Source organism: Macaca mulatta, chromosome 11 (assembly GCF_049350105.2).
Source record: "Macaca mulatta isolate MMU2019108-1 chromosome 11, T2T-MMU8v2.0, whole genome shotgun sequence".
Taxonomy (NCBI): domain Eukaryota; kingdom Metazoa; phylum Chordata; class Mammalia; order Primates; family Cercopithecidae; genus Macaca; species Macaca mulatta.
Window position 1 is genome coordinate 9469076 of NC_133416.1, and position 25146 is coordinate 9494221.

General features: G+C 46.4%; 1 protein-coding gene across 4 annotated transcripts in view; it reads right to left on the bottom strand.

The window, feature by feature from the left end:
• The window catches only part of LOC114671026 (SH3 domain and tetratricopeptide repeat-containing protein 1-like), a 50408-nt gene that overhangs the window by 10514 nt on the left and 14748 nt on the right, over positions 1-25146 (bottom strand). Inside the window, exons 2-4 of one of the 4 annotated variants that reach the window (XM_077953547.1) lie at positions 14077-14180; positions 2123-2164; positions 376-488 (exon numbers count right to left, since the gene is read on the bottom strand). In XM_077953547.1, the coding sequence (XP_077809673.1) occupies positions 376-431 (56 nt within the window). In that variant the 5' untranslated portion in view covers positions 432-488; positions 2123-2164; positions 14077-14180. Of the gene's footprint in view, positions 1-375; positions 508-2122; positions 2165-14076; positions 14181-25146 lie in introns of all 4 variants that reach the window. The other 3 variants (XM_077953549.1, XM_077953545.1, XM_077953546.1) reach the window with 3 other exon arrangements.

Below are 25146 nucleotides of genomic sequence, written 5' to 3' on the forward strand. Positions count from 1 at the left end.
GCGTACACAGCCACCACCAGGAACAGGTCCCCAAAGCTGCCCTCCAGGGCCCCCGGTGCTTCCTCAAAGTACACCCAGGCCTGGGACAGCTTGAGCCTCCTGCTGCACAGCCGCCTCAGGAGGAAGCAGAGTCTGGCCAGGGCCGTGACGAGGCCAGCTTTCTTGGCCACCCCTCGGGCCTGTGCCAGGTGCCCAGTCAGCTCCTCGTCGCTAAAGCTGCAGAACACGCTGCTCAGCCATGGCAGCGCCACGTCAGCTGGCCTTGTACCCGGGGGCGTTCAGGAATAGCAGCAGTGAGCTCAGGGCCTCTGGGTCCTCCCAGTCATCCTCAGCTTCCAAGCAGAAGGAGAGCTCCTCAGGGTCCTGCAAACTCACGTTGCTGGATGCTGGGGGCAGCCTGGGCAGGTCTTTGTTATATTGTTCCAGAACATTCTTCATCTTCTGCAGGGTCTCCTGTGGCCCCGGGCCCAGGCAAGGTGGAGGTATTTCTGCAAGTCACAAAAACAACTAGACAGATTAGAGTCCAGCAGTGAGTCCTTGGTCCACTGGGGACAGGGTCCCCGCATCCCCGCCCTCTGTGTCCCTGGTGCAGCTTGCCATTAGCCCTTGAGAATTATGTGCAATGCAAACCCAGGGCCTGGAGCACGTAGGAACTCCGGCACTATGGGGACAGAATACGCAGGCCTGTGGCCCGACTCTCCTACAAAATCACCCTCCTGTCCTGCTTTGTCACCCACCTGACGGCATGGTTTTAGGGCACTATGTCAGCTCAGTGATCCCTCAGAGATGCCTTTTCAGGCCCCCCGATGGGGTACAGGAATCCATGAAATCCCCAACAGCCAATCAGAGCTATTGATCAGCTCAAAAGTTGCTATGCAAAATTGGTAAAGCCACTGATGGCACAGGACAGGGGTGTTGTAGCCATGTACCCAGCTCCGTGCAGGGAAACGGACCATCCCTGCAGGAAGGATGGGAAAGCTTCCAGGCCCCTGTGGCCACCTTTACCTTGGATGGTCTGAAAACCTGAAGCCCACAGTTCCTAAAGGGTTAACAAAGGCCAGGCTGCTCAAGCAGCCCGCTGACGCCTGCTGGCTTCTTAGCCAAAGCCCCCTCCCAGAGGTGAGCAAACAAGCGCATTTCCTGTTGGAAAACCTGGGATGAAAGGAGGCATTACTGGGAAGGAAAAAACCTAGATTTAAACAGACTCTGTTTCAAGCTCACATGTAAAAGGTATTTTCAATACAAACTGTCTCCTTATTCGTCTGTAAAGCCTTGGAATTAATAAATATGATTCAGAGACAAATGTCTGACTTGACTACACTAGATTAGCTAAGAAATCTCTCCCACTTGGCAGAGGCACACAGCCCCTCCCAGCCACTACCCTGGCCTCCAGGGCAGCTGGAGAGCCACGTGCCATTGCTCCAGGGACTTTGGCAGAGGGTGGAACCACCCCGTCCCTGAGGCAAACCTACAACAGCCTTCCCTTCCCCAATGGCTTCCCGGGCTGCCTCTGGGACCTTATGCCTGCATCCCAAATGTACTGGGATGGATCCCATTCCCAGGGAACTTCCAAGGGCCCTTGGGGCGTCCACATCACCAGGCTGTCCACATACGGACCCTGTGTGATGGGAAGAGACAGAGCCATAGAGGGGAGAATGGAGGGTCTCCCTGAATCAGCCCCTCAGGAAGGAGCAGACCCTTCAGGGACCTCAGTTGAGGCCCCTGGAACCTAAGGCTCTCAATTCTGCCACCCGCTGAGGGCAGTGTGGCCTCCCATCTCTGAGGCAGAGCACAGGGCGAGCTGCAGCTTCTCCAGGTCATGAGAAAGGAACCCACAGCTACACGTGGGCCCCAGCAGTGGAAAGGATGCCCCACCTCGCTCGGGGACCAGGCGGGGGCCAGCATGTTCACTGGAAGAAGTGTGGGACCCCACATCCTCCAGTGCCAGAGTAGACGGGAGGTTCAGGCCCACCTCAGGTGACGTCCCCCAAGCCCCCAGCCCACACCGCAGAGGGGTGACAGCCGGATCCAATGCCCACCATACTCAGCTCTGTGACTTCCCCCAGCATTACTCCAAGGCCCAACTCAACCAGAGGAAGCCTGAGCCACCGGCAAAACCCACCTCGTTCCTGTGGCTGCTCGGTCTCAGCTTCCTCTACTGAGTCTGGCAAGGGAGAAAAAAGAAGCCATCAACACCCCCAGCCAGCGCCTCTGGTCCTACGTCAGCTTGAGCTGGGTGTCGGTGTTGCAGGGTGAGAGCATTGCAGGGTGCAGGGGTTGAAAGTCATATCATCCTCTTCCCTCCTGGATCATGGGAACAACATCACTGGGGGGTGGACACTTTCTGCGATATTGGGAGTAACATCGTCTTCTGTGCCTTGGAATATTAAGGACAATATCACGGCGGGGGGAGGTGGAGGCGTGTACATCTTCTGCAATATTGGGAATAATATTATCCTCTCTCCCCCTGCAAATTCGGAAAGCTATCACAGAGTGGGTGTTCACCTCCTGCGATATGGGGATTAATACCATCTTCTCCCCTTCCGGATATCAGGAAGAGTATCACACGGGGGTGTACAGTGTCCGCGATACTGGGAGTAATATCAACCTCTCGACCTTGAGATATTAGGAACAATATCCCAGGCTGGGTGTACGCCTCCTGCTCTATGGGGAGTCATATCATCCTCTCCCTTCCAGGATATTAATAACAATACCACAGGGTGGGTGAACACAGCCTGTGATACTGGAATTATTATCCCCTTCTCCCCCTCCAGATACTAGGAACAATATCACAGAAGAGCTGTACCCTCCTTGCGATATTGGGAGTAATAACATACACTTCTTCTGTGAATATTAGGAGCAATATCACCGGGTGGCTGTCCGTTCATTGCTATGTTGGGAGTCATGTCATACTCTACCCCCCTGGATGTTAGGATCAGTGTCACGGGGTGAGTGTACACCTACTGCGATATTAAAACTAATATCATGCTCTCTGTCCCTGGATATTAGGAATGACATCACAGGTAGGTGTACACCCCCTGCGGTATTAGAAGCAATAATATTATAAATTAGTAAACATCAATGATCGATTTTAATAATTATCAGGCTGGTCTCAAACTCTTGACCTCAGGTGATCTGCCCGCCTCGGCCTCCCAAAGTGCTGGAATTACAGGCATGAGCCACTGCGTCCAGCCAACACTTCTTGACATCTCTTTTTGGACCTCAAATTTAGCATGCCCAAAACGTACTTTTGATTCCCTCTGCTATAACCCACTCCTCCCAGTCTTCCCGATCCCAATAACAGCATCTCTAGTCTTCCAGTTACTCAGGCCAAAATCCTTGACATCATCCTTAAAACTTCTTTTTCTCTCTCTTGCCATCCAACCCATTTAAACTCTTCTTTCAAAATATATGCCAGACCTAACCACTTCTCACCTTCCTCATCATTTCCAACCAGGTCCAGCCCTCATCATAGCGCTCTAGGTAACTGCAAAAGCCTCCCAATCGCCAGGCACAGTGCCTCACGCCTGTAATCCCAGAACTTTGGTAGGCCAAGGCAGGTGGATCATCAGAGGTCAGGAGTTCAAGACCAGCCTGGCCAACATGTTGAAACCCCCCCTACTAAAAATACAAAAAATTAGCCGAGCATGGTGGTGGGCGCCTGTAATCCCAGCTATTTGGGAGGCTGAAGCAGGAGAATCACTTGAACTCAGAAGGCAGAGGTTACAGTCAGCCAAGATCGTGCCATTGCACTCCAGCCTGGGAGACAAGAGCGAAACTCCATCTCAGAAGGTTAAAAAAAAAAAGCCTCCCAACGCACCTCTCTCCTTCCGCCTTTCACCCTACCCTGCATTCTACCTTCCACTCTCAAACATTTCAGAAAAAAAAAAATTATATCCACAGAGAGAGAAAGAGAAAGTACAAATGGGGTGAAATGTTTGGGGAATCTGAGGGAAGAGCATACGGGAATTCTCTGTACTATTTTTGCAACTTTTCCAAAAGTCTGGATTATTTCGAATTCAAGAGTTAAACAAAGAAGAAAAATAAAAAAACCACTATCTCCCTTTGTGAACCCATCCTGTCTTTCCCCTGGCAACTGAAGGACGTTCTCAACTAACACATCTATTTTTTCATGAACAGTAAAAGAATCCTTGCCTAGATTTGTCTTTCTGTGCTTGGCAGTAGAAGTGTGTGTGTGTGTATTTCATATATATGTGTGTGTGTGTGTGTGTGTATATGTGTGTGTGGTATATATAGAGAAGGAGAAATATATGTGTGTGTGTATATATATAAACATATATATTGCATATTGACAATGGTAATGTGTATATATAAATATATGTGTGTGTGTGTGTGTGTGTGTATATAATACATACCCCATTAGCCTGTCCTTAACCAGTTCTAAACTTAGTGGGAAAAACAGATACCTAAGCAGAGGATTTCGATGAATATTTTGACAGAGGGATGCGTTGCTATGGAACATGCTGCTAAGACACAAAACCTCCGAGATGGGACAATGAATGAACTAAGTTTTGTACCTATAGGCACCCCCACTGATATCCTCACAAACTTTTATAGTTACATGCATTTGCTTCCCCCGGGACCCCCATTTCATAAGGGTTAGTCCTAGAGCCTAGTAAGTTCCTACTACAGCTGGCACACGTATGCCATTCAAGAAACAGTGGCTGAGTGAATGACGAGTTAAGAACCATTTGTCAGCCAGTGCTCAGTAATACAACACGCACTGGTATGCAAATTATATTTGTGTTGAAAGCAAGGGCAGGATCACAAATTGTCATTCCAGAGAAAGCAAACCTCAAAAACTTCTTTACCCTACTAAAGCACATTATAAGAAATTCCCCTTATATAACAGAAAACCTCCTCATTCGTTACCAATGGCACGTAAACCTAGTACACCTCCGCCTCTGATGACATCTCTTCCATCCCCAGGGCTAGATAAAGGAGGTTCCAGAAACCCTGGTAGTTGTGAAGGTGGCTCCCAGCTCTGACAGTCTTGAACCCTGCGGGCGCGGAGGTCACACAGCAGAACAACAACCGAGGGAAGCATCAGCAGGCTCCGAATATGTTTGAACCAGAGACGGCAAATAGGCTGCAACCAACTGAAAACACCAGAGATTCACGGTAGCCACCTGAGGGGTTGTGCTTTTAAAAAACAAAAACAAAAAATAAAAAGTAAAAAAGTGAAAAAGGAAGGGGTCAAGAATCCATCAGGTCTGACTGAGACATGTATCAGTGACTAACACCACATATGGCAAAAGTACTCCGGTGCGCTTTGGGTCCCCACAGCTTCAGCAGTATTCAAAGGCGTGTGTTTCCCTAAGACTAAGCCACGGGAATACCCCCAGCAACTCTCCAAGGAGAAACAGCTCACATGGATTTGGCTAGAAATACAGTTGTCTTTAACAAATTAACACTGAATAAATCCTGACTTATTAGAGCCTGCGAGAATGACATTCTCAATGATAACAGTTATCACTACAATCTCCAAACATCTGCGATCCTGCAAGGAGGAACTGTGACAGCGCAGGCCACATGTCCAGAATGCTTCCCAGACTGCCTGTAACAGAATAAAAGAAATGAAACCCCCCCTAAGAATGTCTTCACTCACATTTAGCCAGTTGTTCCTTTGTGTATCTCTGTGCTAAAATGGCCATTCTTCCCCACAGCCTGAAGTCCTATGCTAAAATAAATGAGACTCACATGAAGCCAGAAACGTGCAGATGCGAGGAAACCCGCACAAATGAAATGGGCTGGAGAGTGTGGCCAGGAGGATGGTACTTCCCAGGAAGCAATTACTCCATCTCTGCCCACGAAGCAGGCAGCTGTCACTGTCCCCCAGGCCCACGCCAGCCACTCGAAGTAGGTTCTAACCAAACTACCTCCAACAATCAACGTAAATACACCACACAATTGGCTTCTGAAAGGACACCTTGCAACCAACAAGAAACTGTAAGCACAACTTTGAAAAACTGTGCAACTGAAAACGTTGGAAAGGGATAAACATTGCCACATTTTGACTCAAATACTGTTACATGGTAGCACTGCAATAATTCACTGAAACGAAAGAATGAATGAGGAATATGTTTACATAGGAATCAGGGGAAGCATGACTAATTATTTAAAGAAACAGGTCAAGAAACTGCTAGGTTCAGATGCTACCGTGAGACACTGTCATGGCCTTAGGCAAATTCACTTCTCTTGGTCGTGTTTCTAGGCTCATCAAAAACCAGCTTTGGACTAAGGAACCTGTTGCTTTCCAATGCCTTCCTTCTGCGATTCCAGCCCAGATTTCAGGACTGCTCTCCCACTTGGTATATGAAAGCACTTTCTATGTATAATAGCAAGAGTACATTTCTGTGTTGAATGCGGTTTGGGACCTACTCTATGAGGAAGAATATCACCATGTAACTGTAAGCATGACGACGAGGTGCACTCTAGATAAGGATAACACATAAGATGTGGCCACACGCCTGTGCGTGCCTGGCAGGCAGATGGGGAAGTCTCATTTCGTAAGTCCAAGGGGGCCGGCTGCACCTTAACATCCTCAATCCACGTCAAGTTCACAACGTCCTTCTGACATCAAACCACAGGTATCACAAACTTTTCCATCCTTTCCACCCAAGATTAAAATATGCAGAGCACCGTGATAAAGACGCCTCCATCACCAGCATGTTGGCTCTCGTTCTGTAGAATTACATACTTTCAGTGCAAAATGATCACCAGGCTGCAGCGGCAAGCAAGACTGGCCTCCGTGGGGACAGCAGGCCCTGCAGCAGCCACCACTCCTGTCACCACAGTCTGATGCAGCTGCAGAGAAGCTGTGGCTGAGGCCATTCACTTTGTGAGAGAACCGCACAGGAGGGAAAAGGTAGGGAAGGTAGGGAAGAGGGCCATGTCGGCCTCTGAGTCCAAGCCAAGCCAATCCCCTGAGACTTGCACGTATATGCCCAGATGGCCTGAAATAACTGAAGAATCACAAAAGAAGTGCAAATGCCCTGTCCCGCCTTAACTGATGACATTCCACCACAAAAGAAGTGAAAATGGCCAGTTCTTGCCTTAAGCTATGATATTATCTTGTGAAATTCCTTTTCCTGGCTCATCCTGGCTCAAAAACCTCCCCCACTGAGCACCTTGTGACCCCCCTATTCCTGCCCGCCAGAGAACAACGCCCCTTTGACTGTAATTTTCCTTTACCTACCCAAATCCTATAAAACAGCCCCACCCTTATCTCCCTTCGCTGACTCTCTTTTCGGACTCAGCCCGCCTGCACCCAGGTGATTAAAGAGCTTTATTGCTGACACAAAGCCTGTTTGGTGGTCTTTTCACATGGACATGCATGACAGGCAGGTACAGAGCCAGGGAAAGACCTGTGATGAGAACAGAAAGGAATGCGCCTCCCTGTACACACTCAGATTTTATGACAATGTGGGCAGGGGGCTGAACTAGATGCCTAAGAACATTCCTCTAAGTTATTTTGCTGATTTGCTAAATATTGATGTAAAATCTGAACTCAGACAAAAATTTTTTAAATCGCTTCAATCAATATCTTTGTCTGGTGCTCAGCATCATGTCTACATGATCATCTAGAAAACCAACTTCTGTTCTAAGGCTCACATCTTCCTATGAAGTCCCAGGGATTTTACAAGGGAATGCACCTCTCATTCGCATCAAGAACACACACAACTACCATTAAAGAAATGCTTGATTTGCTTACACCATTTTTTTAAACACCCAGATTTGAAATACAATTGAGAAGACAACTTTTTGATAGCTCTGCTTTGGAACTGCGAACTGCGGATGGAGAAAATAACCTGCCGTGATTTCTAACCAGTCAACAACCCGTCTTCCCTGGCTGCAGTAGGAGCAGTGTTTCTGAGCTCTTTCTCGGTTCTTTCTGAAAAAGAACCCAGCTGGTTAGGGGACAGATAATCATCAGTTGTCAGCGGGCTTCCTGGGTCCCACATCCCCATGTGATACGAGGAAGTAAAAAGCTATCAATGACCAAGCATCTGAAAGCTTATCCCACCTCGCCATCTGCTTCTCCTGCCACGCAAATTTAAAATTAATAAGGCTGCTATTAGAGAACAGAGTTGGTGCTGCATCTGTCTTCCTAAAATTACGGATAATTACCAGCCCATAATGGCTTCTAATCAGATTTGAGTAGTCCCTTAGACAGGAAGCTAAAGTGCCTCAGCCCTAAACTGAGAAGAAAACAGAAACTAGAAGGCTCTAGGTTTGATTTTTTCCCCCTTGTTCTAAAGTTGCTGTTCCCGAATCTCCTTCTACTGTCTTGTTTATAAAATGTATGAGAAACAGGGAATTTAAAGACACTATAGAAATGGCCACTTTTTCTAGGTACAAACTTTGTGAACATGATTTTCAGCTGCTGGGCTTTTCCTCCACAAACTGTGAGCCTGGAGTACATTTTCTCCCTCGTGGTTACACATTCAGAGTCAGGGAAGGTGGCTTTAGCAGTAAAGAGGGGACTGCAGTGAGAAGTGACTGGACACTGAGAAGGGCAGACAGGGACTCTACCTCGGTGGCCTGCAGTGCTCCTGGGCCTCGGCCTTTACTTTTCTATCTGTACAAGGGATCTAAAGGCCCGTGATTCTAGGCCACGACAGCTCTTCATACACACATACGCAAACATCACACGCCTATGTCAAAAGCTGTGACACGCGGCTGATTTCCTGAAGAAGTTATCTTGTATCATTTCTACTCAAGTACTCCACCTCCTTCCAGACAAGTATCTGAAGATGATGGGCTATCCCACAGCAATGTGTGTAACCTCTCCTGCTCACGATCCCTGTTCACACAGCATTTTCCAAAAGCATTTGGCGTGAAGTGACAGAAGAAAGAAGAATAAGGTTCTTTCAGCCCATTCATTCATTCATTCATTCAACAAATACTGACTATCTACGTGCCGGGTACTGGTATATCACCAGGGAGATATACATAGATCTCAGATATAACAGGGAACATATATTTTTGTAGGTGGAGACAGACAGCCAAAAAGTATGTTCAAGAGTGATCAATGCTGTAGAGGAAAATACACCAGGAAACAGGAAAGAACAATACCCCTAGCCACCCTACACTGGGGTGACGCTAGCATTACAAAATGGAAACAGGGGCCAGGTGCGGTGGCTCACACTTGTAATCTCAGCTCTTTGGGAGGCTGAGGCAGGCAGATCACCTGAGTTCAGGAGTTCAAGATCAGCCTGACCAACACGGCGAAACCCTGTCTCTACTGAAACACAAAAATTAGCTGGGCATGGTGGCACACGCCTGTAATCCCAGTTACTCAGGAAGCTGAGGCACAAGAATCACTTGCACCTGGGAGGCAGAGGTTGGAGTGAGCCGAGATCGCACCACTGCACTCCAGCCTGGGCCGAGATCACACCACTGCACTCCAGCCTGGGTGACAGAGCAAGACTCTGTCTCAAAAAATAAAATAAAAATGTAAACAGAAAATAAGATACCAAAAGAAAGAACATGAAAGATTAATTGTAACAAAAGGCTTTGTAAGCTGATACTTTCCTTTCTTGTCCCTTACAAATGGAAAAAAAGGGCGGGTAGGGGGTAGCATCAAAATGATGGTGATGTTTTAAGCTGGCTTCGGGTTTCAGATGTCTGACAGCCACACTCATGTACTTCAAGAAAAAGCTCTGTAAGCCATCTGGGCAATGGTTTAATGTCTTTTTTTTTTTTTTTTTCCCAGAGGGTTTTTAAAATACAGGAAAACGTGTGTGTTTCTTTGGCTGCTCTGTGCCCACACACGTGCAAACTGTGCTAACAGATTTTTCCACGTTTTGCTGAATTTGCCAGCTTGCCATAAACAGGCTTCCATGTCTTTTCTTAATTGTCTATAAATAGCACAAACACCCAAAAATGCAAATCAAGACAAGCTGTCCCTTCAACTGCTGCTGCCACGATGACAGCGAGCGACAATTGGCCAAATCAATACGCGGAGACTGAAGCTGTCGGGCAGAGAGCACAGGGCCGACTGCTTTTCCCATAGCGTTTAAAGAAACAAGCGGAAACGGCTCTCCACACAGGACACGTCCTTTGTTCTTTGAATAAATACTGCCAATGCCCAAAATACTTTCTCCATCACACCATCTATATGGAATTCAAGTTCCTTCCAATACCGTGAGTAACGCCAGTGATAGACTATGTTTAGCCATAATGACCCATTAGCATTCTTTTTCCTCTAAAATGTTGAAATAATAACATTGAGTGTGCACTCACGAGGTGCCAGGCTCTGAGTTTTATCTCGTTTAGTTCTTGTTGAAATCCTGTAAGATCAGTACCATATTCTCTCATTTTTCATCAGTGAGGAAACTGAGGCCTAGAAAGGCTAAGTAAGTTGTCCATGGTCACAGGTTATTTAGGAACTTTTCTCTAAACTTTCAAAAGTTAACTACTGCCACTATTACAAATGGGTTTCTGTTTGTTTGTTTGTTTTGAAACAGGGTCTTGCTCTGACCAGGCTGGAGTGCAGTGGTGTGATGATGGTTCACTGAAGCCTCGACCTCCCGGGCTCAAGTGATTCTCACACCTCAGTCTCTCCAGTAGCTGGGATTACAGGCATGAGCCACCACACCTGGCTAATTTTTTAATTTTTATTTTTTGTAGGGATGGGGTTTCACCATGTTGCCCAGAGACTGGTTCTGAACTCTGGGCTCAAGAGATCCTCCCAGGTCGGCCTCCCAAAGTGCTGGGATTACAGGTGTGAGCCACTGTGCACAGCCCTACAAATGTGACTTGTACAAAGTCCGAGCAGTGACAGGAAGAGAACAGAGACTTCAGCCAGTCTCCTGGCTGTTGCAACACCATATCCCTCCTCCATACCGTAACGTGTCTACACCCACCAAGCTCCTAGACGTTGAAGGCAGCTCAGACGAAACAGCAGTAAAGAGAAGATGCAGACATGTGTCTTGATTTCGGCTCGAGCGTGCCTCTTTGCAGCTGCACAGGCAGAAACCAGGGGCCGTGAGTCTGAGGCAGTGCGTTTGGTTCCTGGCAGATAATCTTTTGGGAGACAATCCCATAAAATTAGTGTTACACTTCTCAAAAAGGAAGTGTCACTTTTATAGAAAAATCGATTCCATTTGGAAGAAAGGTTTAATAAAACCACAAAAGGATAATACATTCATACAACAACAAATTAAATTCATCCGCTACAAACTGAAATCCAAAGCCCTCTGGGCACACAGCTGCTTTTCTGAGCTGAAATTCAACTCCAGTTGAGAAACAGGTCAACTTTTCTAAAAAGATTTCTTTTTCACATGCCTTAAATAAAAATTCCTTTCCCTCACTTGTCATTTTCCAGATTTAATGGCTCTGTTGGCCTTCCTCTCATTTAGGCCATGAGCACTGACTGCATGTCTGCTACAGCCGGGACTCCAAGGGAGGCACCCTAGGGAACACAGATGACCACAGCACAGCGACACCCTCAGGGAGCACACACGGGGAAGGCAAGATGATACAATCGCAGCCTTCACACAGAAAATAACTTGGCATCCATACCCCGTCCCATTTCTAGAAAACAACGATGCTGAGTCAGTAACATTTACCGAACAGCCTGCAGTGTGGAGGGGGCTCCATGCGGGGAAGAGCACCTTCAGAAGGGGGCATACAAGCAACATGGAGGCAGGAGATGCCCCCACCCACAAGGGCCAGCCTGGGGGTCTGCGGAAATGCCCATGCATCTGGGAGGAGGGAGAGAGAACAAGATACTTAAATGCTCCTAAATGAATAGAAGCCTCCCAAGATCCTCCCCCGAAATGGGGCAGGGATTTACAAAAGACCAAAGCAAGCATGCGCAGTTACCTGAGCATAGCGCCACGAGAGCGAGCTATCGAGGAAGAAACAGGATCCCTAGAAGCCTGAGCCTCTACTCCCAGCTCTGCGACTCATTCACCCTATGACCTTGGTGAAGGCTCTTAGCTTCTGTGAGCCACAAGAGAATCATGGGAAAACAGAAGATATGAAAACTGCTCTTTTTCACAGAACTGCTGAGGGAATAAAATCAGATAATGGATTTTAAAATTCTCTGTGAATTACGAAGCAAAATACAAACGTATGAAATCATTCTTACCATTAATACCAGCACTGTAAAATTAAGAGCAGAGTTAAGACCACAGCATTTTCCACCCCCCTACTCCCGAGAGAAACAGTGAGTCCAGCCGATGTATTCGGGCAACCCCAGTATCTAGGCTTCCAGAGCCTCAAACAGCTCATGAACTCTGACAATATCACTCCAGCCCAGTGCTCATTAAGTTCTCCAAGAGAGCCAACTGACAGAAAATACTACAGCTTTTTCAGCTGGGCTTGAAGCCCTCCAAGCTCACAGCACAGCTAAACAATGAAGAAGAGGTTTTCTGCCACTAGGCTCAAAAGCTGGCTTTTGTAGATTCCCATAGACAGAACATTCAAGGCCAGGTGTGGCGGCTCATGCCTGTAATCCCAGCAATTTGGGAAGTCGAGGCAGGAGGATCACCTGAGGTCAGAAGTTCAAGAACAGCATGGCCACTATGGCGAAGCCCCGTCTCTACTAAAAATACAAAAATTAGCAGGGCATGCTGGCGGGCACCTGTAATCCCAGCAACTCGGGAGGCTGAGGCAGGAGAATCGCTTGACCTCAGGAGGCTGAGGTTGCAGTGAGCTGAGATCACGCCACTGCGCTCCAGCCTGGGCGACAAGAGTGGAATTCCATCTCAAAAAAAAAAAAAAAAAAAAAAGCATTCTTTTTTGCTGATGTTAAATTTCCTGTGCTTAACACAGAGAAATCATACAACACTGAAATCCTGAAAAACATATCATAAAAAGCATTTAGTGACTGAAAAGACATTCAATATAATCTGTAACAGTGAGTTCCCCTCCTCTTTCCAGCCAGCTCCACTAACGCTGTGACCCTTAACAATGCTTTCACTAACACAGAGGAAAATTAATAGGACTGCTTACCCCTCTCAGCTGACAGCTAAAGCAGTGCTTCTCCCTGGGCTCACTAAAGATGACCTTTACCCAAAACCAGGCTGCAAAGACCCCGTAAATGTTGACTAACAATTTCAAAATTCCCATGTTCTTTGTCCACTCCTAAGGAAGATGAACTAAAGCCAGGTGTCTCCAAGTCAGAACTAACAGAGGCCTTAAACATCAGATGGCCCATCCCCTTCTTTCACAACCGGGGGATCTAAAGCCGAGATTATGGAAGAAAACAGCCTGTTTAGTAACAAAGCGAAAACCAAAGCCTAGTCACCTAACCTCTGGTCCAGAACTGCTGCGACAATCCAGCACCCACACAGGATGAGTCTCCCTAACCGGAAACTCCGAAATCCACAACTTTTTGAGTGCCGACGTGACGCTCAACGAAATGTTCATTGGAGCAGCTCAGACTCTGGATTTTTGAATTCAGGATGCTCAACCAGCAAGTATAACACAAATATTCAAAAATCCAATAATGTAAAAAAATCTGAGACACTTCTGGTTCCAAGCAGTTTGGATGAAGGATATTCAACCTGCATTTTTTCTTTTTTTTCCCTCTAATGAAGGAAATTTAAAATGAGGCTGGAGCAAAGCCATTCAATCCATACTAAAGCCATTGAATAGTTTAATTAGTACCCATTTAAAGTTAAGTGCTACCCACAGATATTTAAAAGGATGAATACATACATGCCTATAATCCCAGAACTTTGGAAGGCTGAGGCAGGAGGATCACCTGATGTCAGGAGTTCAAGACCAGCCCGGCCAGCATGGTGAAACTCCATCTCTACTAAAAATGCAAAAATTAGCTGGGCCTGGTGGCTCACACCTGTAATCCCAGCTACTTGGGAGGCTGAGACACGAGAATCACTTGAACCTGGGGGGCGCACGTTGCAGTGAGCCAAGATCACACCACTGTACTCCAGCCTGGACGACAGAGCAAGACTCTGTCTCAAAGAAAAAAAAATAATAATTTAAATTGTGTTTTCACATGGAGCGCATGTTCCCAGAACACAAGCTCTGCCCTATGCTCCAAGGGCACACAAGGTGCCCCTTTATCTTAATACTCACCATATTGCATGGCAGCCGTTGGCGCGTGTCTGTACATCGCACTAGACTTCCTGTGCATGAGGCAGGGATCATATATTATTACTTCTCTGTCCCCAATGTCTGGCCTAGAAGACACTCAGTAAATGATTAATGAACTAAGTCAGTTACCAAGACATTTTAAACTTGTATTAACAAAATTGATTTAATAAGTTTATCAATGCAGCGTTCATACCACACAGCTTAAATCTCAACCTGCGGATTTATCTTGTGTTCTGCTAGATTATCACCTATTAACATTCAGGAGGCACCTAGTGTGTGCTAGGCATTACTAATTGCTGGGGACCTAGCAGTGACAAAACAACATTCCTTGTTCAAAGAAAAGTTCTAGTGTAAAGAGGAATAGAAGGAACAGGCTAGATTGATGAGAGAGCTAAGAAAAGGACAGGCTGCCATGGGAAGCACCTGGTCTTGTCTGGATGGTACACAGTTAACGAAGTCTGAGTGCTTCGTACAGCGTAAGATCATCCCCTCCAAAGAAGCTAATGAAGCTTTGATTCCCCAGTACCACAAGTCACCACAAAGGTGCGCACAGCCACATGCTTAGTGTAGGAAGTGAAACCAAACAAACAAACAAAGTTCCAACTTCCAGAGGCAACGGTCCAATTATGAAATCCTCTGGCTACGTTCAATTGAAATTCAAGAGGCCAATACTTAAGTGATAAATTAACCCAACCACTTAAAACTAAAGTAGTCTTTGGTTCAAGGGCTAAGGGTATACTACCTTTTACAAATTTATTAGCTCTTAATATTTACATTAAAATATGATGATGACAGTGTAATAATAACTTCACTGAGTAGTTACTATGTGTTAGGCACCAAACTAAGCACTTTACACACACATTTGCACAATCCTGTGAGATGATAATGACCCCTTGTCATCTCATTTCACAGATGAAAGTCAGGTTTATATAAGCTTAAAAACTTGCCCCAAATGACACAGCTAGTCAGCAAAACCCAGGCAGCCTGACTCCATAGGCCTTGCTTAAAGAAGTAATATTTATAAACTGTCCAGCACAGCGGTAGTACAAACAAGAGTTCAATAAATGCCTAAAGAGCACTTCATACCCAAAATCGTTTCCCGCCAATCAAACTACACTTACTCTGGTTCTGCAGAACCAACTGTCAAATTATTGTTCCATGAAGAAAAGGTGGAATGGGTAGAGGTCACAACAGAGTGAATAACTGGTAAATATACTTCATGGCAGGTAGTAACAGGATGTGGCATTTAGGCTATTTCCACATTTGTTTGCATAACACTTTTTTTCACAGTTCTAAAGCACAAGAGCCATTCTAAGCTGGTGAAAGCATAAGGCATGTCTACGATCCAGGACTCCAATTCACTGTGGATCAGTGGATCTCAGCCTTTACGGTATATCAGAACCACCTGGGGGATTTTAACAGCACTACAGCTGCCCAGGCTCCATTCCTGCAGATTCTATTTCAACTGGTCTGGAGTAAGCACGCATGCTTTTTTCACAGCCCCCCAGACGCAGCTAGGTTTGCAAACCACTGTCCAAGACGCTCTCACACTTCTGTTCAGTTCAACACACACTCATTGAGATTCTAAGCACTAGGAATCGGGCTAAGTTAACAAGTCAGGCTCCACTCCCTAATAATGCTGGCAAAGAAACCAATATCAGAGATTTATTCCAGTCCAAACCAAATAAATTGCCGGGTGAAAAAAATGCCCTGGCATAGTTTGCCATACAAAACAACTTCCTGTATCTTCCCGGTCAGTAGCCTAGAGACTGACTCTGAGCCACGAGAATTCAGAATCAGGGGAAAATGCCAGTTTGAGGCATCTGCCACACTCCTAGCACACCCCCAAAAGCGCCCAGCTACACTTCACACCCACTGTCCTAACAGGGGACGAAATAGGGAAAAGCAGTGCAATACAGAAAACAGAGCCTGCTGGACATCAAAAGGCTGGGGAATTCCAGTCCTAGCCCTGCTACCAATCGGTCTGGTCACTTCTCTCTGGTCTTGGTGTGGCCAACAGTTACACGAGAGGGGGAGGCATAAAAACACAGATGTTAGGCAAGCTCCAGCATCCAAAATATATAGAAATTAAAAAGCATTAGGGTGATATCACAGAATGTATACCATCAACCAGAAAATAACTGAAGTAGTCCTTTTCCCACTCTTAAGAAATCAAAAGTGAGGCCGGGCGCGGTGGCTCAAGCCTGTAATCCCAGCACTTTGGGAGGCTGAAACGGGCGGATCACGAGGTCAGGAGATCAAGACCATCCTGGCTAACACGGTGAAACCCCGTCTCTACTAAAAATACAAAAAACTAGCCGGGTGAGGTGGCGGGCGCCTGTAGTCCCAGCTACTTGGGAGGCTGAGGCAGAAGAATGGCGTAAACTCCAGAGGCGGAGCTTGCAGTGAGCTGAGATCTGGCCACTGCACTCCAGCCTGGGCGACAGAGCAAGACTCAAAAAAAAAAAAAAAAAAAAAAAAGAAATCAAAAGTGGAAGCAGAAAATTGAGCAATCAGCCTACCAAGTTGACTGGGGCAACAGAATATACTCACGGATTCTGTTCACAACAGCAGGGCTGACAGACCAAAAGGAGAACTGCAGAGCGTCCCTCTCTCCTCTGTCCACCCATGCCACGAGCACGTGAATGCATCCACACGCAGCGCCCAGTCTCCTGTCCCACTGACGCCAGCGTCCACTCACCACAAGCCTACTAAGTGCCACATGTGCTATGATGCTCCCTCATCTCATCACCATAGACATCCCAGCTGGAGGTGAGTACGTGACAGACGAAAATCACGGAGGCCTAGGGAGGTTGAGACCCGCATTCCCACTGCAGGGAGGGCGTGCTTGAGAGGGACCCCATGGCTGGGCCCTCCATGCCGCTCTCCTCAGTGATCACTCCCAGACCAGAGCAGCCAGGGTGGATTTTCTTCCTCTCACTATTTTCAGCCCCTTGGCTGACCCAGCATTCCCCAGAAAGCTATGGAGTCCTGCCAGCTCTGAGGCCACAAAGCCATAAACGCACGGGACACACAGCCCATCTGTCTCTAAAGGGTCTTTTACTTGTCATGCTGGTCATTTCCAAGAGCAGATGGGTTAAGAAGGACTTGGCAAGTTATCACGAAATGACCCCTCCACTCCTCCTCCCTGGAGGAAGGCTGACTAGCGAGCAGTCAGGCCGGCTTTCTTCCCCCACTCCCTGCATTCCTGTCCCTAAGGAGCCACAGACAATCCCACCAAATATAGGCAGGAGACAGCCGCCTCCTTCCTACAGCTGGAGGGGGGAAGGGTCCTCTCAGGCCTTTCAAACTGCATGAGAACCAAACTGTGAGCTGTACTGACCCGGGCCTCGCCCATGTTGCAGGCATGTACAACACAGGTGCCCAGTGGTATCATCAGGCAGAGCTACGAATGTGCTTTCCATTGTTTTCATACAATGATTCCAGAACCGCTATTCACACAGCTCCACTTCTCACACATACGACGTGCTTCACGGATTACACAGCATGTTCACCATGCCCCTCATCCGCTCCTCCCAGCAGCCTTGTGTGATCCCTTGAGTATGCTTCCTCATCTCCGCTTCTTAAGAAATGGAGTTTCTGAGGTTATGAAAACAAAACTTTCATCCAGCTAGAATTAGAACCAGGATATGAGGGCTTCAGATTCTAGAACCAGTATTTGTGCCACTATTCCACATGGGCCCCTCCAGGGATTTCTGCCTAATCTTAAAATGCAGACAGCAAATCCGTCTCTCTAGAGTCCTGGGGTTCCCTATAGACAAGAAGTCAAACTTCTAACAGAAAGCTTGTACTTATTTGGAAGCCTACTTGGGATATTTCTTTTAAGTTAGTTTGTTCATGTTTTGGAAAGATTGTTCCAATGGCAATGCGGGGCATGAAGTGTAGAAAGGATTCCATGATGAGGCAGAGAAACAATTCAGTGGCTCTTACAACAGTTCAAATAAGGCATGAGGCACAACCAGAAAGGACAGAGGGAAAATGCATTGGAAAGAAATGCAAAATGAAGTCCACTCAGACCCAGGATGGAAAAAAGGGGATTAAGCATGATGGTGGTTTCTAGTTTGAAAGACTGATGAACAAGGATGTCATTAACTACTGCAGAGTGGTATCTGGGGCCTGGGTGCACCAGTTTGTTTAACCATTCACCTGCTGAGCAGTCTCTGGGCTGTTTCCAGTTTCTAGCCTTTATAAATAATGCTGCTATGAACAGATACATAGAGGCTTTTGTGTGAACATAAGTCTTCATTTCTCTGGGATAACCGCCCATGAATGTGAGTGCTGCATCCTACGGCAATTGCACGTTTATTTTTTAAGAAACTGTCAAACTGTTTTTCAGAATGGCTGTACCGTCTTCCATTCCCACCAGCCAACTGTGAGTGATCCCGTTTCCCCGCATCCTCACCAGCATGGTCTTGTTACTACTTTTTATTTTAGCCATTCTGACACTTGTATAGTGACTTGGCTTTAGTGTGCATTTTTCTGATGGCTGATGGCGTTGAACATCTTTTCATGTGCTTATATGTTATCTGAAATGTCTCTTCTGGTCTTCTATTCATTTTCAAAGTAGATGGTTTGGTTTCACTGCTGAATTTTGATAGTTCTTTATAAATTATAGATATGAGTCCTTTAGCAGACATGTGGTTTGCAAATAGTTTCTCCCAGTCTCTAGCTCCTCTTTTCATCTTTATTTTGCATTTTACATTTTGGTCCATGATCCATTTTGAGTTAATTTTTGTACGAGGTATGAGGTTTAGATCAGAGTTCAGGTTTTTTTCCTATGAATAATCAGGTAGCCAGTAATTTTTTTTAAGAGACAAGGTCTCACTCTGTCACCCAGGCTGGAATGCAATGACAAGATCAGAGCTCACTGCAGCCTCGACTCCTGGGCTCAAGTTATCCTCCTGCCTTAGCCTCCTGGAGTAGCTGGGACCACAGGCAGGTGCCACCATGCCCAGTTAATTTTTTTAGTTTTTGTAGAGACAGGGTCTTGTGTCATGTTACCCAGGCTGGTCTGGAACTCCTAGGCTCAAGTCATTATCCCACTTATATGGGGCCAGGCAGTGGCACATGCCTGTAATCACAGCACTTTGGGAGGATGAAGCAGGAGACTCACTTGAACCCAGGAATTCCAGAGCAGCCTGAGCAACAGAGGGAGGCCCTGTCTCTGCAAAAATTTTAAACATTAGTTGGGCATGGTGTTGTACACCTGTGGTCCCAGATACTTGGGAGGCTGAGGTGGGAGGATCTCTTGAGCCTATGAGGCTGAGGCTGCAGTGAGCCATGATCACACCACTAGACTCCAGCCTGGGAGACAGTGAGACCCTGTCTCCAAAAAAAAAAAAAAAAGCTAGAGCATCACTCATATTAAAGACAGATATTATCTTTTGAAAATTTAATTACAGTTATATAATGGACATGTAAAATGTCCAGTTTGAAAGTTTGAAAATATATAACTCTAAGTATTCTTACCTTAAAATTCTGATTCCTATCTACGATATCACATACTGCTTATGTAAGTATCACAATGCCTGGACAACAACTAAAAATGTGTAAGAAGAAGAAAAATGAGCATGTATGCCTATTAATTAAGGCACATTTCCCCCTTATTACATAAAAAAGTCATCACTGTAAACCCCTGTGACTGTATCCAAAGCAAGCCTACAGTTTTACTTCTCTGTATTATAAAATGCAGGGCTAAAATTCAAATACTCTACATTTCCTGAAGCCAAGGGTAGTTTACTTAAAATAAATGCCTAGGGTCTATATAAAAAATATGAAAAAGCTAGCTACTTCATAGCCATTCCAATCTAAGTTCAGCTTTTCCTTTTTTAATTGACACGTAATTGTGTACTCTACATATGTATGGAGTACACATAGTGATGTTATAATACATGTAATGTATGTGATCAGTGTAATTAGCATATCCACCATCTCAAACATTTATCATTTCTTTGTGTTGGTAACGTTCAATGCCCTTCCTCCAATTATCTGGAACTATATACATATATATATTTTTTGAGACAAAGTCTTGCTCTGTTACCCAGGCTGGAGTGCAGTGGTGCAATCTCGGCTCACTGCAACATCTGCTTCCCAGGTTCAAGCTATACTCCTGCCTCGGCCTCCCTGGTAGCTGGGGTTACAGGTACCCACCACCATGCCCGGCTAATTTTTGTATTTTTAGTAGAGACGGGGTTTCACCACATTGGCCAGGCTGGTGTCAAACTCCTGACCTCAGGTGATCCATCCACCTCAGCCTCCCAAAGTGCTAGGATTAGAGGCATGAGCCACAGCGCCCAGCCTGAAACTATATATTCTTGTTAACTATAGATATCCTATGTTATAGAACACTAGAACTTATTCCTATCCAGCTATAATTTTGTATCCTTTAACAAATTTCTCCCTATCTCCCTCTTCCCCCACCCTTCTCACCCTCTAGGATCCTCTGTTCTGCTTTCAACTTCCATGAGATCCATTCTTTTTTGCCTTTCCCATAAGAGAACATGTGGTGTGTAACTTTCTGTCCCTGGCTTATTTCACATAATATCTTCCAGTTTCATCCACGTTGCTGAGAATAACAGGACTTCATCCTGTGTTATGGCTGAATAGTACTCCACTATGTATAAAAACCACATTTTCTGTATCCATCATCTGCTGTTGGACACCGAGGCTGATTCCATATCTTGGCTATGGTGAACAGTGCTGCAGGAAACACAGAGGTGCGGATGCCCCTCCGACACTGGTTTCCTTTTCTTTGGGTATCTACACTGTAGTGGGACTGCTGGATCACACTGTAATTTCATTTACAGTTTTCTGAGGAACCTCCATACTGTTTGCCATAGTGGGTGCCCTAGCTTACGCTTACTCTTTTTCTCTTTTCTCTTTGAGAGTCTCACTGATGCCCAGGCTGGAGTACAGTGGTGCAATCTCGGCTTGCTCACTGTAGCATCCACCTCCCGGGTTCCAGTGGTTCTCATGCCTCAGCCTCCCAAGTAGCGGGGATTACGGGCGCCCGCCACTGCACCCAGCAAATTTTTGTATTTTGTAGTAGAGATGGGGTTTCACCATGTTGGCCAGGCTGGTCTTGAATTCCTAGCCTCAAGTGATCCGCCCACCTCAGCCGCCCAACAGTGCTGGGATTACAGGTGTGATCCACCGTGCCCAGATAATTTTTGTGTTTTTAGTAGAGACGGGGTTTCACCATGTTGGCCAGGCTGGTTTCAAACTCCTGACATCAGGTGATCTGCCCACCTCAGCCTCCCAAAGTGCTGGGATATCAGCGTGTGCCCCGCGCCCAGCCAGCTGCTCTAGTTTACACCCCCCTACAGTGTGTAAGAGCTCCCTTATCTCCATATCCTCGCCAGCACTTGTTATTTTTTGTCTTTTTGATAATACCCATCCTAACAGGTGACATGATACCTCACTGCAGTTTTGATTTGCATTTCTCTGATTATAAGTGATACTGAGCATTTTTTTTTCACATATTTTTTGGCTATTTGTACGTCTTCTTTCAAGAAATGTCTGTTCAGTTGGGTGTGGTCACACAAACCTTTAAGCCCAGCACTCAGAATGCTAAGGCAGGAGGACAGCTTGAGCCTAGACCAGCCTAGGCAGCATAGCAAAACCCTAGCTCAAAAAAAAAAAAAAAGAAAAAGAAAAAACGAAAAAAGAAATATCTGTGTCTGGTCAGCTTTTTGACCTCCAAAAATTAAGAGCCCATTTTGGAATCGGACGACCTGCCTGATTCAGAGACAATCTGTGTTTGGTTCTACTCTGCTACTTCCTATGTGACTTTGGGAAGTTCCCTTAGCCACTTTTACCTCAACTTCCCCAACATTAACCAGGAATAAATAGCACCTGCCTCTGCTGGTTAACGCTGAGGACTGAAAGGAGAACCTCCACAACGCCACTTGACAATGCTGCCTGGCGGAAGCCCCTCAATGCTGGACTGCTAGGATCATCTGAAGCCAAGTACAACTTTCCTTTCCACTGTCCCAGGCTCACTCTACATACGATTAGCAAGGAATAGCGAATAAAGGAAACCAAAATAATTGCTTAATTTTTAATAAGAAATTTTTAAAAAGTGGGGGTGGTGGAAAAATAGGAGGGAGAGGAGGGGAAGGAAAAGCAGCCGGTCACAAGTTCTACTCCAGGGCTCATCCCCGGCCTCCTGACTCAGGTAATCACCAGTCCCCACCTCCTGGGGAGGGGTACTTTCTCGGCTGGCTTCACCCACATGGAAGGCACTGCCACAAGTGTTCAGAAACCAGGAGCACCTTGAAATGGGCAATGTGCTTTGGGTAGGAGACCTACAATTTCCCCAAAGAAACCACGGCACAAAAGTGACCCACATAGGAGGTACCAACGGCTGTAAATACTTAGTGGCAAAAACTGATGTCATACCTTCTGTACAGGAGACACACACCCAAATAAAACTTGCCAAAATAGCAGAGAAAAAAATACAGCAGACATCCAGTGCCATTCTGTTACAGAAATATTTATATCCCAAAGCCAGGGACCTCTCTGGAACACTGTCTTTATTTCCACGTTTCATGGAAGATGTTTGAGTGCACTCACCGGTGTCTCAACAAACTTCCAGCCCCTGCTCTAAACCCTGTGGCTCCTCAGCAAAACCCAAAAACAAGTACCAGTTTTCCTTCCAAATGGGAAATTTCCCGACCTAGCGAAACCAGCATCAAACCCACTTATTTTAAGATAGTTGATTCCAGGTGAAGCCCTCTAGTCCAGGATGACTCCCCTCCTGCAGGAGCAGGAAGGGTGGGCACAGCACTGGCCTGCCAGACCACATCTCCAGGCAGTTTGAAACCATGGCTGCTCAGGTGAGCCATGACAAAAATCAAAACCAAGTATCTCTGAAAAGTATGTATGTCAAGAACCAGACCTCGGACCAGACTCAGCAGAAATGGATGTTGCAAGATTTGTTCAGAGACCTCCTCTCCATGCCCCCTCTCCCCGGGACCTCCCTCCTTTCACTAGGGGCCCAGGGCCAATGGACCGCTCCCTTTACCTCTAGTCCAGTGCATTTTCAGGAACAGCTCCCAGACTGTACCAGACCCTGAAATGTATTCACTGAATGCACTATTTCTTGAAATGATCGTAAATCACCTGACTATAACAATAATTGTTTTAAAAGTGTTCTCTCTCTTGGGAATCGTGCCATGAGTTTGAGCAAGCAGCTTTGCTTCTCTCTACTGCAATTCTATCATTTGCACAATGTTCACAATTACTGTGTTCACCCATAGCATTGTTGTAAAAAGCCTTAAGAACCACTTCATGTAGCCTGCCTGGAACACAGACCCTGCCACGCGGTAAATGCCCACTGAAGGTGAGTTATCTGTAGCTATTATTACCTAGCACTCCAGCGAACAAAAGGAGTCGATCAGGTCTCACTGTATCACCATGAAAGGATGTCCACGTAGACTGCGGAGTGGGAGTGGGGGGACTCAATGTTTATCAGGCACTATTTTGTTTTTTACAAAGTGTACATATATATTTGTAGGTACACTGGAAAAGATCTGGAAGGAAACACACCCAGTGTTAATAGTGACTACCCCAAAGACACATTCATCCAAACACACAACAGAAAAAATTCACCTTCTTTCTGTCTTCCATATCATTTGAACTATTTTCAATAAGCATCTATGGCTTTTGTAAAGTTTTTGAAAGGAATTTATTGCAATTTTTCTGGAGAAACAAGCAGGAGCATGAAAAAGGTGGAAGCAGAAGGTAAAATGGAATGGGACTCAATGGAATTGAGTCCCAGCCAGGCTCAGCAGGCACACGAACCACGGACCTCTCACTACAACTCAACACCAGCTCTCTCTTCTCTTGGTCCAATGGCCCAAGACTTAGAGATAAAATGTCTATTGTGATCACATCAATCACACCAAGGAGCTTGGAACTACCCTTCCAAACTCCTGTGGTTCTGTGTACCTGCCCGGGGCTGTTAGCTTTCCTCCTGTGTCTTCGGCTGGCCTGTAATCCCCTAGTGGTGGAAATGCACCCTGACACTTAGCCATCATCCCCACAACACTCAGCACTGCAGAGACCAGGGCAGTGATGCCCACTCGGACTGTGATTCTACTTATAAAGCAAAGGACCAGGGGCCAGATGCGACTTGTCTGTGGTAACTCACCAGCTGTTGCTTGAACCAGAACAAAGCCAGGTCTCCTGATGCCCAGAGAAGAGCTAGTGCCTGTCCCCCTAGAAACGTGGTGAAAATGTTTTCCTTGCTGTGAAAAGATGAACTACTGGAGAAGATGGGTGCAACTTCTCACGGAGCCACTCAGCCCAGATCAGCAGGCAACAGGGCTGCCAGATGAGACACTCAGCCCAGATCACTAGGAAACAGGGCTGCCGGATGAGACACTCGGCCCAGATCACCAGGAAACAGGGCTGCCGGATGAGACACTCGGCCCAGATCACTAGGAAACAGGGCTGCCGGATGAGACACTTGGCCCAGATCACTAGGACACAGGGCTGCCGGATGAGACACTCGGCCCAGATCACCAGGAAACAGGGCTGCCGGATGAGACACTCAGCCCAGATCACCAGGAAATAGGGCTGGCGGAGATCACCAGGAAACAGGGCTGCCGGATGAGACACTCGGCCCAGATCACCAGGAAACAGGGCTGCCGGATGAGACATGGGGCCCAGATCACCAGGAAACTCAGGGCTGCCGGATGAGACACTCGGCCCAGGTCACTAGGAAACAGGGCTGCCGGATGAGACACTAAGCCGTCCACCAGAAAGCAAATCTGGCAGGGCAGTGGAGGAAAATTCACACGGGTTACCCCGGCCCAACGGCAGCAACATGAACAAAACAAAAAATACCTGACTGGAAAGTCGTAGCCTGGCTAGCAAATTCGAAACAGAGCCACAATCTCCTAGCAGCACACATCACTGCAACACAGAGCTTCAGTCAGTGTGTGCACGCTTTAAGTAGAAATGTAAAATGTCCGTGTTTTTGGAACAAGGGGGCTATTTTTGTGTGTGTGTGATGTTAAACAAAAC